The sequence below is a fragment of the Melanostigma gelatinosum genome (assembly GCF_949748355.1).
Source record: "Melanostigma gelatinosum genome assembly, chromosome: 10".
Taxonomy (NCBI): Eukaryota; Metazoa; Chordata; class Actinopteri; order Perciformes; family Zoarcidae; genus Melanostigma; species Melanostigma gelatinosum.
The window spans coordinates 4,509,825-4,526,884 of NC_136643.1; the positions used below are offsets into that span (position 1 = coordinate 4,509,825).

The 17,060-nt window shown below is 44.7% G+C and overlaps 4 protein-coding genes across 5 annotated transcripts; 2 read left to right on the forward strand and 2 right to left on the reverse strand.

Annotated features, from left to right (window-relative positions):
• The first annotated feature begins 1,448 nt into the window (after nt 1–1,448).
• fbxl3a (F-box and leucine-rich repeat protein 3a) lies at nt 1,449–6,222 on the forward strand. 2 transcript variants are annotated; one of them, XM_079276775.1, is made up of 5 exons: nt 1,449–1,584; nt 2,218–2,599; nt 2,738–2,860; nt 3,726–3,897; nt 4,051–6,222. In XM_079276775.1, the coding sequence occupies exons 1-5, from the start codon at nt 1,571–1,573 to the stop codon at nt 4,689–4,691; spliced, it is 1,332 nt and encodes a 443-aa protein (XP_079132901.1). In that variant the 5' UTR covers nt 1,449–1,570; the 3' UTR covers nt 4,692–6,222. The 2 variants fall into 2 exon arrangements, with proteins under 2 accessions (XP_079132901.1, XP_079132902.1); XM_079276776.1 differs by having other exon boundaries at nt 1,474–1,677.
• On the reverse strand, nt 4,729–10,759 carry cln5 (CLN5 lysosomal BMP synthase). Its single transcript, XM_079276777.1, has 4 exons — nt 10,592–10,759; nt 9,860–10,034; nt 8,957–9,182; nt 4,729–7,860 (listed from the first exon to the last, which is right to left on the reverse strand). Exons 1-4 carry the CDS (start codon nt 10,693–10,695, stop codon nt 7,373–7,375), a joined length of 993 nt encoding a protein of 330 aa, XP_079132903.1. The 5' UTR covers nt 10,696–10,759; the 3' UTR covers nt 4,729–7,372.
• A 1,018-nt stretch (nt 10,760–11,777) lies between these two features.
• Nucleotides 11,778–14,069, forward strand: LOC306783274 (glutamine amidotransferase-like class 1 domain-containing protein 3, mitochondrial). The gene is made up of 4 exons (XM_079276857.1): nt 11,778–11,993; nt 12,339–12,510; nt 12,721–12,919; nt 13,673–14,069. The coding sequence occupies exons 1-4, from the start codon at nt 11,799–11,801 to the stop codon at nt 13,866–13,868; spliced, it is 762 nt and encodes a 253-aa protein (XP_079132983.1). The 5' UTR covers nt 11,778–11,798; the 3' UTR covers nt 13,869–14,069.
• Nucleotides 14,070–14,194: 125 nt separating this feature from the next.
• On the reverse strand, nt 14,195–17,060 carry acod1 (aconitate decarboxylase 1; the record flags this gene model as incomplete). The annotated part of the gene is made up of 5 exons (XM_079276588.1): nt 14,195–15,152; nt 15,845–16,044; nt 16,142–16,231; nt 16,644–16,840; nt 17,012–17,060. The coding sequence occupies 5 exons, from the start codon at nt 17,058–17,060 to the stop codon at nt 14,195–14,197; spliced, it is 1,494 nt and encodes a 497-aa protein (XP_079132714.1).

Genomic DNA, 17,060 nt, shown 5'->3' on the forward strand with positions numbered 1-17,060 from the left:
GTCCCCCTTCCCGACGAGGAAAACGGACAGCTTTGCCACGGACACTTCCACGTTGCAACGAAGCATCTACAAGTAAGGTTCTTGGCATTTGGGCATAGCTTAGCTTAAATTAACTTAAGTTTAATTCAGGCCATTCATTTATATGTTGATATTCCCGTGTTTTTGTGTGTTTAAATTACTGTCGCGTGATATCGAGATATTACGCAACTCCTCGCGGACGAGAGAAGCTCCGCTGTATTCGTGTATTAACTGTGACTGTTTGCTTGGATTTATTTGATTTCTTTTCATTGGTTTTACTACACTTCGTGTAGTATTCTCTGCTCATTAAATCAGCTCTGTGAGTGAAGTGTGGAATCTCGGCTATCGTACATAACTGCTGGCAGTTCTACCGACAACGGCACGTTATGTACGATACGCCAGACACCCCCATTATCACTACAACGCGGACCGCACGTAGAAGTCTGATTCATGAGCCCCCACCTTTTTTCTCTTTCCTCCTTTCACGAAACACACATACACATAGCTCCTAGTTCTACCCCTGGGGAACCTCGTTCAAACGAGCGCCTCACATCACGTGCTGCCCAGGCACACGTGAGTACATACAGCAGCCTAACTGCCATTTTGGTCCGCGTCACTCGACTCCGCCATCTTTGTAGTTTTTAGCTGTAGTTCTTAAGGCCCCTCCCCTTTGGCCCGCGTCACTCGACGCCGCCATCTTTGTAGTCTTTAGCGTAGCTGTAAGACTCCTTCCTGTTCACCCACAGACACACACACACACACACACAGACATACACCCTCATCCATTTTATTCATTCTTTAGTTTAGGCATATAAAATCGTATGATAACGTTTGTTGGTTGCAATATAAATTGATTTGATCATTTATTATTTTGATTCAATAAACTCTGTTATACTTTCAGGAGCAGTCGTCTGTGATTACTTGTGCATATGTATTTGATAAGACTGTATGTAGTAGCCTGTGCTCGAACTTAAAAACCTTCACTGTCACTGAATGTATAGTCATACGCAGACTATTGACATTATGAGTGACTACTAATTATGAGACTTAGTTTTATCGTTTGGTTATTGGTCCCTGTTCGCAGGGTGGTGCCCCGTTTATATTAATAATCATTAATAATTGTTACATACATCAATAATTCTATTGATGTCAAGAATTCAGTTTCTTAAATGCTGATAACCCAAACACGCTCCTTTAGATCCCAACAGTATGTATATATGTATGTATATGTATATATGTATACATCTACGTATATATATATATGTATGTATATGTATATATGTTACATCTACATATATATATATTTATTTTTTTTCTGACTCGTGTGAGCGAGTCATCATCCGAGCACAGACTATCTTTACCAACAGCCATTTTGCATGACATTACCCATGGTGCACCGCTGCTGTCACAACAACAACAACAACGCTTCGCCCGAAACTCCCGCGAAAGAATTAGGTCAACCAAGCGGAGGTGCAGAATCTGTCCGTTTCTGCATTGACAACCTCTCTTCGCTCCTCTCTCGTCCAACGGCTTGGTCATTGTGGTCCAATGCATGTTATTTGGTTGGTACGAACGAGCTTTTCCAGCGTGGGCCCGGGCTCAAGTGTCTGATTTCCCTGCTAACAGCTAACGTTAGTAAGCTAGCTGAGTGTAAACAAGGTAACGTGTTGTTGTTAACGCGTCATGGAAGCAGCTGTGTCATTCTGTATATAATGGTTTTAATATACGTTAAGTGCAAAGTATAATTTGGAGGTTTGCAGATGTCTACAACGAGTTTGCTAACGTTAAATGGCTAACGTTAGCTGTACATACATTTGACTCATGTTAACACTAGCTAGCTTACCTGATCTAACAGCTACTTTAATTGACGCTGTCACTGCGTTCGTTAACTTGGGGAGCAATGGAAACAGTTTCTTGTTCATTCAGTTCAACATAAGCATTGATGGCGTGGCCTCCCGCCAATATAGCTCAACATCAAGCTTCTGAAGCAACGCTAAGTAATGCTAGATATAACTGGTCATGTTATTGTGTAATGTAGCAACTGTATTCTATTGAGAGAATATAAGTGTTCTAATAACGTCACACTTGATGCAGCAGTATAATACATTAAGATATAGCACACACATTAAAATGTACTAGTGAGTAGACCTATTAAGGTTGTGATCAATCAAGCAATTCAAATTCACCTCAATGTTTCAGGATGAAGCGGATTAAAGGAGGAGAGGAGGACAGCGACAGCTCCTCCAGTGAGAGCCCACCGGAGGCTTGCAAGAAGGTGCGGATGCAGACGAGCGAGGAGGCCGAGGCAGCGGCGGCCAGTGAGACACCAGAGAGTGACTGGGTGCGACTGCCTCAGGAGCTCCTGCTGCACGTCTTCCAGTACCTTCCGCTGCTGGATCGGGCTTTTGCCTCTCAGGTGTGCCGCAGGTGGAACCAGGCTTTCCACATGCCCGAGCTGTGGAGATGCTTTGAGTTTGAGCTTAACCAGCCAACAAGCTCGTACCTCAAAGCCACACACCCGGACCTCATCAAGCAGATCATAAAGAGGCACTCCAACCACCTGCAGTACGTCAGCTTCAAGGCAAGGGTGGAAAAGCTGTTGCGTCTGTGTAAAAGTATACGTCCTGATTCTGTGTTTACAATGCGTCAGCACCGGCTGGTTCAAACATGTTGTTTTTATGCTTCTGAAGTGACACCCAATGTTTGTTTGTGCTTGCAGGTGGACAGCAGTACAGAGTCTGCAGAAGCAGCATGTGACATCCTCTCCCAGTTGGTGAACTGCTCACTGAAGACCTTGGGGCTCATTTCTACAGCCAGGCCCAGTTTCATGGAGGTTCCAAAGGTACAATTGGCATAAAACCGAGGGGTCTGGGACAGATTTACAAGGAAAATCAAATGAACTCTTTCCATTATGGTTGACTATTTATTTTCATCATATATCGCTTATGCCTTTAATGCTATTGGTGTATCCTAAAAGGTGTGGCTGAGCAGGGTAATAGTTGATTGACAGGATAGTTTTTATCTGAGTGTCTGTTCTCATGCATGACCAAGGATAAGGATTCCTCCGAAGGGCACAGGACGTTATTTTTAGTTTTATTTTGTTCTCTTAGTGTGAGATCTTTTTTTTTTGTGACTCCTCATTGAAATTGAAAACGTTCATACGCACACATGTACAGTCTACAATCAATTATACGTGGATCATGCATTCTGTAGTTGTCATACTCTAGGTACGATGAAGTGCACTAAAGCTCAAGATACAAGTGTTGTCCAGTTCGTAGTAGTTGCCCAAACCTGAGGAGGCAGACAGTGCTGCAGCAAGTGAACCCTCACAAGGGACGCTGGAACATGCAGCACTTCTTCTTTAACTCGTTTGCCACATCAGATGAAAAGTCCAGTCTGGACAGGCTTGCATGAGCTAAAAGAGTTTGATTATTGGATTCTAAACCTCTATACACTTCACTTAGATATGTTCTAGATATATTAATTTAAATTGTCAGTCTATTATTGATAAATATACATTTTATAATTGGTGAATCAAAGCAACGTCGTTTGACTAACATCCATTGTGTCTCTGTGTGACTGACCAAAGATTCAAATATGCCCACCAAAAACTGTGACCTGCCCTCTTGGTCGGCACTTCTAAAAAGGTGCAGTCAGGCTCTGACCATACAAATTATAATTCATTCAAACAGTTTTTCCTTCCACAGTCTCACTTCATCTCAGCTCTGACTGTGGTGTTTGTCAACTCCAAATCGCTGTCTTCGCTGAAGATCGACGACACGCCGGTGGACGATCCGTCTCTGAAGGTCCTGGTGGCCAACAACAGTGACACCCTGAGACTGCTGAAGATGAGCAGCTGCCCTCACGTCTCCCCAGCAGGTACCGCAACTCAACTACAACTCGTCTGGCAAATATAGTAGACATCTGGAGCAATATTTGCCACCCCGTCGATTGCCACCCCGTTTAAGAAATATAATAACTGGATTTCATGATGAGTTCGATTTAAAAAGCTTAATCTGTCCGTATTTGCAGGCATCCTGTGCGTGGCAGACCAGTGTCACGGCCTGAGAGAGCTGGCACTGAACTACCACCTCCTGAGTGATGAACTCCTGCTGGCCCTCTCCTCGGAGAAACACGTCCATCTGGAACATTTGCGCATCGACGTGGTGAGTGAGAAACCCGGCCAGCACTTCCACACCATCAAGAAGAGCAGCTGGGACGCCATGGTGCGCCACTCGCCCAAATTCAACCTGGTCATGTACTTCTTCCTCTACGAGGACGAGTTCGGCCCCTTCTTCAACGAGGAGGTCCCGGTCACGCACCTCTACTTCGGTCGCTCAGTCAGCAAGGAGGTCCTGGGCCGCGTCGGCTTCCACTGCCCCCGTCTGGTGGAGCTGGTGGTGTGCGCCAACGGCCTGCGTCCTCTGGATGAGGAGCTGATCCGCATCGCCAAGCACTGCACCCAGCTGTCAGCCATCGGCCTGGGCGAGTGCGAGGTCTCCTGCAGCGCGTTTGTGGAGTTTGTCAAGCTGTGTGGCCGGAGGCTCTCCCAGCTGTCCATCATGGAGGAGGTGCTGATTCCAGATCACAAATACTCCCTGGATGAGATCCACTGGGAGGTCTCCAAGCACCTGGGCCGGGTCTGGTTCCCAGACATGATGCCGACCTGGTAAAGTGCAGCCAAAGAGGCACACAGTACGTCTAGTTTATGGTGTGGAACTTTCACGTCCTCCGTGTTTGCATGGAAAAGCCTTTTAAACGCTCAGCTGTAGTGGAATGTTTGGTGCCAACATGGAGAGCGTAAACTAGCCGGGATGTAATGTGGACACCTATACGATGTTATCATCTCATGCCATCACTACAAAAACCAGCTTCAAAATAGGCCGTGGAATCCCGCTGTGCTTAATCTGGAGCGAGAACTCGCCAGGCCGGCTTCTTCAAATATTAAACACTCAGCACACAGACCAGAGAAGGTGGAAGTATAGGACGAGAAAACTACGTTTTTACAACTGCAGATTGAGTTGTATGAACATTGTAGCCTGGTTATGATAGTCTACATTATGGGAGATGTGTGTGTGTGTGTCCGGCCGTCCGTGTATGTATGTATGTATGTGAGAGTGTGTGTGTTAATGTTTGTAACATTGTGGAGTAATTGGGTAAGATTAGGGGCACATTTGCATGTTGTTACGTTGCCACTTGGCCTCCTTAACTCCAGTCTGAGCTAGCAGCTCTGCACCCGAACACAATATGACATTCGAGGTTATGTGTCCGTTGTATGTGACAGAAGCACCTTACATGAAAAGCCAAATGATGCCCTAATGAAAGCACGGACACTTTCTTTATAATGCTCCAATTAGTGTTAGTTGGACCCAGATTCTAATGAGTTACTGTTCCGGGGTTCTGTTGAAGCAGATATTGAAGTAATAAAGCACAAAGGATTCTATGTAAATATAGATAGCGCACTGTTTGGAGGTAGAAGAGGCTGAGTTTGCTTCATAATAGTTCAACAGACTTGTCTGCAGCTATTAGCTTACAATGCAAAACTTAACCCTTTGTGTCTCCCGGGTGCATTGAATTAATATACGTGTGTATGTATATGTATATATATATATATGTATATATATATATATATATTTTTTTGACTTGTATGTTGTGCTGTTTGCCTGTTGGAGCGTCTGCCCTCCTGTGCTGTGTATGGTGTCACCACGCTGTACATGCAGGAGAGCAAGCCGTATTCATCTTTTCATTCCGTCTCTACAGATGTTCCAAAACACATCGAAAGAGATTTGGAAAGTTGGAGTGAAACTAACTTTTTATTTTCCTTTAAGAAGGAAGCGTCTGTATATAAAACGCTGTGTTTGATTATGAATAGAAATGTACCCATTTCTCTATTTCGCCCTGTCAGGGTTTGACGTTTCCTGAACCAGCAGCTGGTGTCTTTTGTACAACCAGAGTGTGAGTTATCCTTTGCTAGATGAATATTTTTCATACTGTAGAACGTACACTAGGAGAAGATATGCTTTGTAATTCATTGATATAGAATCTTTGTTTTTCGGTTATACAAAGAAGCAGCGAGCAGATCAGCAGAGAGTCGGTTTTTTTCACCAGTCACTCTAATTTTGTTGCTCGTCGGTGGTCCAAAGGTTTCGAGTCCACTACCACAAGCTTTAAACAATTCATCAACACACAGGAGAGATTTTCAATCCTAAACAGTTCGTGAATCAAACCCCGCCATTGGTTTTGTCTGAAAGATGATTCATCTTCCAGCAGGACAACGGCTGTAAATAAGTTGCTCCACACCTTTTTCAGGATGGGTAATGAAATAGACCAAACAAAGACTCTCAGCCTACATTTCAAAAAGTGTCATGAAGACATGTCATACTTTGACAAGCTATCAGTCGTGGACAACGTTGCATTTCTGTAGAGCTGTAGGTTTGACTTTTTCTGCCATTCCTCTTATCCATGTAACTGAATCGCTTGTTGCAGGAAGTGCTTCTTGGACACCTGTGCTGGTTGTCTGTGCATTAGCATCTCAATGGTTCAGTCGCATGTCTCCGGACTTGTTGTTCGTTTGTGCAGTGCATTAAACGGCTCTAACGTGAAGGTGTTGTGTTTCAATACTGTACTGGTTTTCATTTGACCCTGTTCTTTATCGGCATTTATTGGAAATGTCAGTTGGATGAGTTAAACCGGTTTCCTTTGAATCCAGATGAAATGCCTCATTAGTTCAGAGTCCTCCAGAGAGCTGTGAGGAGCGAGCTGGTGTCGACGCGGTCCTTGTGTTGCTTCTGTACGGATGCTTGGTCTACTTTGCTTAACTGGTCACCTGTCATGAAATTAAAATGATTGTTTTGGACGTGATCTTATACTGACAATAAAAACATTGTGAATGTACTCTTCCCATCTGTTTTATTATTTTCCAAACACTGCAGTCATTTGAATTAGTTAAATTAAATGCACAAGTAGAAATGGGGCCATTATTGAAACAAGTACACGAGAGATTTCGACTCTACACACTAAAGTATATTTAGTGGCTTTTCTGATCTTCATCAGTTTGGGCAGTTGTCATGGAATTCTAAATTTCCATGTTTTTCTGAGCACTCAGAAGTTCTCGTGCAAGAAGAAGACTGCAATCTGACAAATTGAAGTAAATATAAAAAATATGAATAGCTTTGTAAATGTTATGAGTAATGTTATGCATTAACACATCTCAAGGATTCTTTGATCGACAACTTTTCAAATTCTTCAACATGAAGATTTGTGCTGCTTATCTCAGTTTCTTATTAATATATTTGAAATAAAAAACAGATTTACCATTCATGAAAATTTGCAGAAAACCATTAAAAGTTTTTTGTTAAGGCAAAGGCACCTCTTCATATGTAATCCGCACATAGGGAGGCTTCATCGGCAGATGCCAGTACTCAAAGTTGTAGTAGAGGTAGAAGCTCTTTTCCAACACAACCTTTTCATAAGCCTCCAGCAGACTGACGGCAAAGTCGGCGAACGACTGGTGTGGTCTGAATGTGTGGTAGAAGTTACGGATGTCCACTGCCAGGTTCTTCAGGGCGGGCTGTCCGAATATGGCGCTGTCGTTGCCGAGGTAGGTGGGCTCTCCGCTGTACAGGTAGAGCTTGGTGTAGTTGGTTTGGGATCTGCTGGATAGTTTGGCTCCCAGCTCAGTCAGCTTCTTGTATGTGCGGTGGACAAACTGGGAGCAGTCGTAAGACTCGAACCACACTGTGGCGTTGGGGCCGGGGTCGGAGCGAACTGTCCACGTCTCGTAGTAGATCCCGGTGTTGTTGTCGTCCTGGACCCACTGGGCCATGTCATTGAACTGGCTCCCTGGACAAAGAAAGACACGATTTTAATACCAGAAACACCGAGCAGGAAGTCCAGAGGGAGGATGTGAAAATAACTGTGCCAAAGAAGTTCCAATCAGTCACACAACTGATGATTAAAACATCACGGTGACTGAGCAGCATTTTGAAAGTTCAGTTTATTTCTGGGCCAAGGAAGGTGTTCTAGCTGCTCCCAGAATGCAATGGGAAATAAACTGTCAAACCCACAACCTTCTTGGTGTGGGACCGGTTAGCTATTATGCCTCAAAAGTGGCCTTATTTTAATTATATAATGCAAAACATTCATTAAGCTGACCGTCTTGGCCATAGGACATTTCCCATGGTCCAAAAGAGGCGGTACTGAGAAAGATTATTCAAACGTTAAAACATCATCTGCGTACAAAGTAATACGATTCTCGTGGTTGTGGGCAGGAATACCGTATTTATGCAGTGAATCCTGATATTGGCAGCCATTATTCATTGGCCACAAGATGGACTAGTACAATACATTTGTTTCTATCTTTTTTTCTTATTTTCAACAACTCTCATGAAAAGACCAAAACCAGCAATGTGTGAGTTGGTCTCTAAATACCCTCTGACCTCACTTCCCTGTCTGGGTGCTCTGACTTCAGCCCATTTGATCCCACTAAAGATGTACATTTTTAAAAATGGCAAATATTGTTTCATTTAAAAAAGTTATTTGCTGCAACAGCTGGGCACTGTAGTTTTTAACAAAACTTACTCAGACGGGAGTAAATAGTGCATGGGGACTATTTTCAACTGGGGATTTATACACATTTGGTGTACTAGTGAGTTTTTACGGCACCAGCAAGACTGTTAGTGGGACTGACACAAATCAAACTGCACAATAATGAAAGGACATGTCCCCAAGTGGACATGTGTGGCTCATATAAGCATTTTGAGTAGTTTTAGGACAAGGGATACATGGGATTAATACAAATGTAGTTTATTACCAGCTTCATCTGTCAATGTTCTTAGACGCCAGAGCATATAGGTTCCAAACAAATTCAATCACTGTATTTATATTGTCTTTTGGTCTCCAAGAGCCAAGATACAAGACTACACATGTGACGTCTTACCTGAGAGTTCTCCGATTTTCTCCAAGGTGCCGTTTTGTGACCAGTGTACATCATCGATCCCCTCAAAGAAGCAGGCGGCTCCCTGGTTGCACCAGAAAGGTGCGAACACCTCGGGCCTGACATGAGGGAAGGTGCAGTTACCCAGCTGAAACAGCTCATACCACTCCATGGTGTAGTTGGCGCCTGATTCTGAACTGCTGAACCCAACGGCATCGTGCATGATGTGCTGTGAACCAAACGGAAGCATTACATCGGCTCTCTGTTCGTGGGTAGACGTGTGCAGCTGTGTATCGATGAATAAAGTCGCACTTCCACTTTAACAGCCATACTGTCTTTAAATACCGGTCTGTGTCAGAGAACATCTACGGCAACACTGTGGTATCTTCATCTCAATTTCAGAAAATGATCAACAACACAAAGACAATCAGTGTTAACTACGGTGATTTCAGGCGAGGCCACTGTTGGTTATTATTATGAAATATTTTATACAAGTATTTCCCCTGGCCAAATCTGCATTTTATCAGTTATATTAACTGACACAGGGGAAATTACTTTATGTAATTAAACTAAGTAAAATTTAAAACAAAATATTTATATAATGACTACTTTTCATTTGAACTTGTTTAACTAAATTTTTATAAAAATTTGATTTGTGAGCTCAATCAATCTCTTTGAGACAAAAAAAGTTAAAGAAACATGTTAGTTTTATTTATTTAATTGTATTAAAAAACACGGCATATGTCATTCAGACTGTATTCAACTTTTGGTCAAACACTCAATAATAAGTCCAGAATTAAGACTATACGAAATATGATGCATCTTTACCAGCATTACCTGGTTATGTTTTATTCTACGGACTCTAAACTAGCTCAACTGATCAACAAGAGGACTTCGTGAACTTACAACTTTCCCCAACAGATCTCCATACTTGAATTCCCACACAGGGGTCTGCAGTCGGTAAACTGAGATGACGTCGCTGTCTCTCACGGAGGGAACGCGTCCATCCCGGTCTCCGGTGGGACAGAACGGGTAGACGGCTTCACAGTAAGAGTCCACGGCAGGGCGACGATCAAACCGTCTGTTGATGATGATTGTTGGTGCATTACATCACGTAATATTGCATATTGCATTATTAGGCTGAATCTGGAAAATAACTAGCAAGTAAGTTATTAAATGAATGTAACGGAGTAAAACTATTATTATATTTGCCTCTGACGTGTAGTATGAAGCATAAAGTAGCAGAAAGCGCAAAAAAAACTCAACTAAAGTAGAAGTGCGTCAAAATTGCACAGTTGTTGAGTAAATATACTTAGTTACTTTCCACCATTGATGGAATTCAAAATACGTCGTATACTTTAATTTGATTTCTCACGTGCTCTTCAGCCAGATTCTCCGAATTCCAAAGTTCCCAAAGTCATGTGAACGCACCAGACAACTTGGTAAACTGGCTTCCCTTTCAGCTAAAAGTCCTACTAGACCGAATAATAAACAATCATCGTATTTTAAGACGCGGTCAATCAGAAGTTCGACAGACACCTTTGAACTTATTCTAGTGGGGTACTTCATTAGTTAGCGGTCACATGGTTTTACAGAGCAGCATCAGCATGGAGAGAAGAGAGTCTACGGTCTTCCTACCTGTAGGGAACGGGCCACCGCTGCTGTCCATTGTTAGTGAACTGAGCTGCTACAGGAACAACCAGCAGCACGTTTAAACACATAAGAGTCAGCGCGTGAGCCATGTTAAAGCCTCGAAAACTGACGAAGAAGAAGAGGCTACGGTGACTGCGCTCCCATCATCCTTCCCCTCCGATGGACTTCCTCATTGCTGGTCACGTGGTTTTGGTGATGATACGAAATCACATGACAGCTGGTCCAAACATCACCAGACTAGCTGGAACATTTAAAGTGACCTGTTGACACATGTCCCCAGAATGCAGATTATGACTGGCAGGACTTTGAGTGTGCAATTACTGACAGGCTGCAGGCCTCGTGACGATGTCAACAGGTGTGATTGGTCTGTTTTTCTTTAGACAGAATTAAAGCAGCGGAAGTGACTTTTCTCAGCATATAGCCTGGAACCCGCACCTTCCTTCTGAATGCTAGTTTAAACTTTACGGCCATATTTATGTATTTCTTTTCTCCTTCTGAATGGATTTGCATAAATATTTCTGTCTCGGTAGAGCCCTACAGATAAATGGTGACTGTGATTGATTGTGCGTATGTTGACTTTAATTCCAGTTTCCTATGCTGATGAACATGTGGTTTGTTCAAACACATTTCATATTTGTACAGGCTTAAACTGACATTCTGCATAATCCTGACTGAAGTAATCTGTTCATCAATTTCCAGCGAGAGTTGGTTAAATGAGTTTTCTTAAAACTGGACAGTTTAACTATTTCAAGCAAGTAATTATATCAGAATGAAACTATTGCTACCACACTACAACGGTTTTGTTGAAAAAATGTAATCTTCTCAGGGGCGCAGGGACGATTGCTGATCGTACCTGGCCGGATTCAGGCTCATCTGGCTGAAGGTCTCACCGTTTGGATTCCGCAGGATATATAACTTCATTCATTAGGAGTATGGAAATCCACCTATTATCATCACAGAAAACAGCATGTCAGAGCGAGACAAAAAGACAACAAAAAGATGACAGAAGAAATAGGTGTTAACCTCACCATTAATAATTATTAACATGCATTCAGCGTCCTCTTCTTTCAATCAGCAGCAGCCGTGCTCTGGTTCAGACACAAGATGGCGCTGAAGCGCAGAGAGACAGCTGGTGACTGCAGAAGAAGGAAACGTAGAAGAAGGGGGGCGTCCTCTCCGCTGACAGTCCGCCATGCTCACCCTGCTGCGCCACTGTGGTCGCAACTTACCGACGCTCAGGCCCATTCAGACAGTACATACCAGTTCCTACGCCACACAGATGGGCAAGCGCGTGGCTGTGGTGTTGGCGGGCTGCGGGGTTTATGACGGCAGTGAGATCCACGAGGCCTCCGCTGTTTTGGTCCACCTGAGCAGAGGAGGTGCAAGTGTAAGTTGGAGACTTATCTGTCGGTCAAATGGATGTCGTGTAGTTTTGTGAGAGGGGAGAGGGAGGGGGGGGGGGCTGCCGGAAGAATGAATCCACTTGCTGCAGGCTTTGGGATCAAACAGACCAAACTGCCATCCACATTGTTTGATTGCACATGTTGTGCACAACTTTTAAAGGTTCATTTTTACGTCATGTGGAGTTCAGAAACCTTGTGATTTTTTTTATTTTTTATAGAAGTGCGAATTAGTGATTTGAAGAAATTACCATCAGTTGAGAACAATCATTATTTGCTCTCATGATTTCTGATGGAAATGAGCATCCTCCCCTCTGCTTTATCCACCGCAGGTCAACATGTTTGCCCCCAACATTGACCAGATGCACGTTGTGAACCACCTGAAGGGCGAGCCGTCCGAGGAGAAGAGGAACGTGTTGGTGGAGAGCGCAAGACTGGCCCGTGGGAACATCCAGGACCTGGCTAAACTCAGTGTTGAAGACCATGACGCCGTTATATTCCCAGGTTCGTTCACCACTACACAGCAGAAGATCTCAACCTGTTTTTTGAGTCAAATACACTGAAGGGTTCTCGAGTCCACCCTGAAAATAAACCATAAGACCAAAATTGGTGGCCATTTCTAACTAATAATATTCCTGACTCATAAAAGGTTTCTCCTTGACCAACGAGTGTTCAAACGACTCGAATAACCACATTTTCTGCGACGTCTCTCAGGTGGTTTTGGGGCAGCGAAGAACCTCTGTACGTGGGCCGTGCAGGGGAAGGACTGCTCTGTGAATGACGAGGTTAAGGCGGCGCTGCAGGCGTTCCACGGCGAGGGGAAGCCCATCGGCCTCTGCTGCATCTCACCTGTCCTGGCTGCCAAGGTGTTTCCCGGCTGCGAGGTCACCGTCGGCATCGAGAAGGATGACAAGTGAGTCTTGACTGAGCCGAGCGGACGAGATCTGTCTTAAAGGGGAACTCCTGTCGTCTCACAGTTACTGCTGCGTACATGGAGACAGTCGCGTAAAGCCTTCTGTGGTCACCAGACTTCATCGTCTCTGTTTCTGGATCGCTGCTACATCAGCTGCCACTAGTGTAACACACGTTGCATTGTGGGTATTGTAGGTGCCATGTTTTGACCAGGAAGAAGAATGTGTGGAATATAAAAGACGATATCTGGGATTCTGCTGCATGGATTTTAGTTTAGCTCACAGAAACTGTCAGCCGTGAACATGTGTCCCCGTTCACAGACCTTTGCGCTCCTGTTCCTGCAGTAGTTGTACGTAACGGACAGTTTTCCTGTACAGTGAGGGGTCGTTGGTGCCACTTCAGGTGTACTTACTTTCCCCCAAACAAAGTGCTACAGACAAATATATAGATCTCAAAAAGGGAAAATAAAGTGATGCCCAATGAACACATAGTTCAGAATATCTGTCCAAATTAAAGCCAAGACAATTGTGTACAGAATCCGAAACTGTTTGCGAGTTTTGATTTGAGGGTATTCATTATTTTATTTTAAATACATTTTATATAAATCTTAAAATTGGCATCCTATTTTTCACAGCAGTCTTTCGTACAGCCCTACGAGCATGCCACATGTCTTTAAACACACAGACTACTTGTAACAAATAAACATTTGACTCCTTCTGGTCAGCTAAACGCTGTGCTCTCTCTCCTCTCTCAGGTATCCCGACACTGCCGGCACCGCGGCGGCCATCAACCAGTTGGGCTGCAAGCACGTGAGTAAGAGCGTCGGCCAGACCCACGTGGACGAGAAGAACAAGCTGGTCACCACCGCCGCGTTCATGTGCAATGCTCCGATACACGAGGTATTCGATGGCATCGGGGCGATGGTGCAGGACGTGCTGAAACTCGCGTAGATAATTAGGGGGGGGGGGGGGGTAGACCGATCTTAACCCCTTGATCAAAAGCACTTCCAGAAACATGTTTGTAGTTGTGATGTGCACCACATGGTCTGATTTATTTAGCAAAAATCTCAAGAGTCGACCTTACTGGATTATATGCTGATGCAGTGGATCGGTATCGTGTTACAAAAAAATGCAATAAAATTTGAAAGTTCACTTTCTCAGCGTGCTTTATTTCTCACTCTCATGGAAGAAAATGAGGAATATCAAATATTTACACTGATTGTTGTGGGAAAGTTAAAAACCATCAAATGTTTTCACACAGGTTTGATGTTTAATCACTAACTCCCTGTGCTGTAGAACTGCTCGTCTCGACTGCTTGTCATTCTCAGGTATGAATTTAAGATTGAGCATTCCCTCACCCTCTCAATGTTCCCTATGACGTCAATCACGCCCTCCACCCCCTCTGTGCACAACACTGAGGACGCATTGACGCTGAACTTCTCCACCAGGTCCTCCTGACACAGTGGCTTCCTCCAGTGGCCATAAAAGGTGTCGCATCTGGCTGCGTGAGTCTGCCCCTGCTCTGTCTCTATCGCGACCTCGCAGTACATCTTGTCGAAGCTGGGTGGGTTGTCTTTGGGGGTCTCCACCTCCACTTTGGACAGGAGCTCCTTCAGGGCAGGCCGGTTGATCTGAGCTCCGCTGAAGGAAGCCACCGTCACTTTGTTATCCAGCAGGGCGGAGGAGGCGTTGAACTGGAATGAGTGCCTGGCTTGGTGCTCCGTGGCGGGAAAGCGGCAGTTTACGTACTTGGATGGAGGCACTCTGAGTGTGACCTGCCTGATCTGGCTGAGGTCAAAGTTCCCGACTGTGTTTTCCAGCTTTGCGCGTGCTGCCAGAGCCGCGTCCACCACCCAGTGCATCCCCAGGTGAGCGGGGATGCGCTTGAAGGCCACGTCCTGATCTTCCAGGATCCATCTGAAGTCAGCAGAGGCAGGCACTGCCATTGCCGAAGGACTGTAGTCCTTGTAGTAAACTCCAAACCCGCAGTTCATATCCAGGATGGCCGGATTCCCCTCCAGTCCCATCCCGGCCAGCTGGGCGGCCTCCAGGCCTCTCCGACAGGCGTTTCCTATGTGCAGAGGTTTGGTTTGCGTGGCGGCGTTGGCCAGGGGAGCCCCAGCAGAGGAGGCTGCGATGGCCAGAGCGTGACCGCACTGCTCAGGGGACAGACCCAGGAGCTTAGCGGAGGCTGCAGCGCTACCCATCACCCCAACCACGCTGGGAGGGTGGAATCTGAGAGGGTTGGGGGAGAGGACCGACACATTAGGATCTATTTGGTTTTAATACAGAGTTCCTTAAGATTAGAGCGAAATGACAAGTCAAATAAATGCAGAGATGCCACATTTAGTGGTTATGTAATAACAAGTTGAATATCATTGGTATTTAGACAAAACGAGCAGTTTGAGGACGTCACCTCGGGCTTAAGACAAATGATCAAATGATTAATAAAGAAAATAATCTGCAGATTTTACAGTAAATAAATCTTTTTGGAGCCCTATCTGATACAGCAGTTGAAAGACGTTTTATCCCTACTTTCTTCACGAGGCTTTGGGTAATCTGTGATATTTCTGCTCGCACTGTTAGTGGTGTTCACGGCATAAAAGCGCGTCTAAAATTATATTTGAAAGACTTGACAGCAGCTTGTCTTTCTGTTGATTGGAACTACTTTCTGCTGAAGAACTGTTGACAGTGAGGTGTAGGGATTATCAAGGTTGGGGAAGTTTCTCTTGGATTATTCAATGCTGTACCACAAACTAAACCCATTCACCACCTCCAACCAAAACCATCTGCATGGCCACCTGCCACTAGAGGCAGGTGTTCAACCCTTTATCACTCAAACACTTTCCCTGCACATACAATTACAGTTGGACAGAACGTTGGCACATCAGCTTGAAGAGCCTGATGTTGGTTATTAAATATCCCACCTCTCAGGGATGTTGTAGGCCTCTCTGGAGAACCTCATGAGTCTGCCCTGCACCTCGATACCGACATTGAAGGCCAGCAGCAGGTCCAGCCCAGAGGGCTGTCTGGGCAGAGTCTCTGCCAGCGCCAGCAGGGCGGGTAGCACAGCTCCAGAGGGATGAGTCGCAGGGTGCCAGGTATCGTCAAAGTCCATGGAGTGCACCTATCTCCAAACAACGAGACGGAGCAGATCAACACAGATCAAACCTCCATGTTTGTGTTTTCTGTCCATTGGGGTGTCTTCATTTGAGTGATCTTACCGCGATGCCATTGACGAAAGCAGCGTAATGAGAAGGAAGCGTGCGCTCTGATTTACCCCAAACACTGCTCCTCTCGTCAGACCGGAACAGCTGCAATCAGACAGTATTATGAGCACAGCAATCACACGGACGCAACTCTGTGCTCTGACGTGACGCTCCTACCCATTTCCAACATATATAATCATGAATACATAAATGAGCCGAAAAGGATCAACGAATTGAAGAACAGTGATCAGATTCATGTCAACATCTCATGGAAAATAAATGAATCACAGGAAACGGTAGTTCAACAATGCATTAGTCAGCAGTAAAAGATATTTCACATTCAGCAGCTCAGTGTTTTAGTTTCTGATTGACACAGACGACTTGTGATGAGGCCAAAAGATATGACGATGATCACAGGTTGACAGATATTACTAAAACATTCTACATCAGTGAAGATCAAATCGCTCCCATTAAATATGTAGTACTTTTACATATGATGTCATAAGACATATTTTACCTGGCTGTATGTGAGAGCCTTGTTGAAGACAGCTGTCCTGGTTCCTATCAGCCCGACGCCCAGGGTGTCCAGCATCATCCGTTTGCTCCTGTTAATCACACCATCTGTCAGCTGGGGGGTGTTGAGGCCGTGGATAGCGGCTCCAAAGCTCCCTGTAATACCCTGGAGAGGTGAAACAGGGCCGGTCACATGCAAACCTCCACAGAGACGGTGCAGTTGTGAGGGATCAAACCAGGCTAAGAAATTCAAATATGCTGCATCGAAGTGACTCTTTCAACCCCAAAATACTCTCCAGAATGTGCCTGAATGTAATCTCATGCAGTGAAATGCTGAGAAAATGTAACCTAAAAAAAGAAAGAAAGTTATACCTTGCGTAGCATTGTTGTCTCTCAGCAACGTCTTCAACTGACAAAACAT

Coding starts and splice junctions, on each gene's coding strand:
- fbxl3a (XM_079276775.1), top strand. Junction 2,861..3,725: donor GTTTCATGGAGGTTCCAAAG/GTACAATTGGCA, acceptor TTCCTTCCACAG/TCTCACTTCATCTCAGCTCT. Junction 3,898..4,050: donor CCCTCACGTCTCCCCAGCAG/GTACCGCAACTC, acceptor CCGTATTTGCAG/GCATCCTGTGCGTGGCAGAC.
- cln5 (XM_079276777.1), bottom strand. CDS start 10,695: ATGGCTCACGCGCTGACTCTTATGTGTTTAAACGTGCTGCTGGTTGTT. Junction 9,183..9,859: donor GAGATCTGTTGGGGAAAGTT/GTAAGTTCACGA, acceptor TTTGGTTCACAG/CACATCATGCACGATGCCGT. Junction 7,861..8,956: donor GAAAATCGGAGAACTCTCAG/GTAAGACGTCAC, acceptor TTCTTTGTCCAG/GGAGCCAGTTCAATGACATG.
- LOC306783274 (XM_079276857.1), top strand. CDS start 11,799: ATGCTCACCCTGCTGCGCCACTGTGGTCGCAACTTACCGACGCTCAGG. Junction 11,994..12,338: donor TGAGCAGAGGAGGTGCAAGT/GTAAGTTGGAGA, acceptor TATCCACCGCAG/GTCAACATGTTTGCCCCCAA. Junction 12,511..12,720: donor TGACGCCGTTATATTCCCAG/GTTCGTTCACCA, acceptor GACGTCTCTCAG/GTGGTTTTGGGGCAGCGAAG.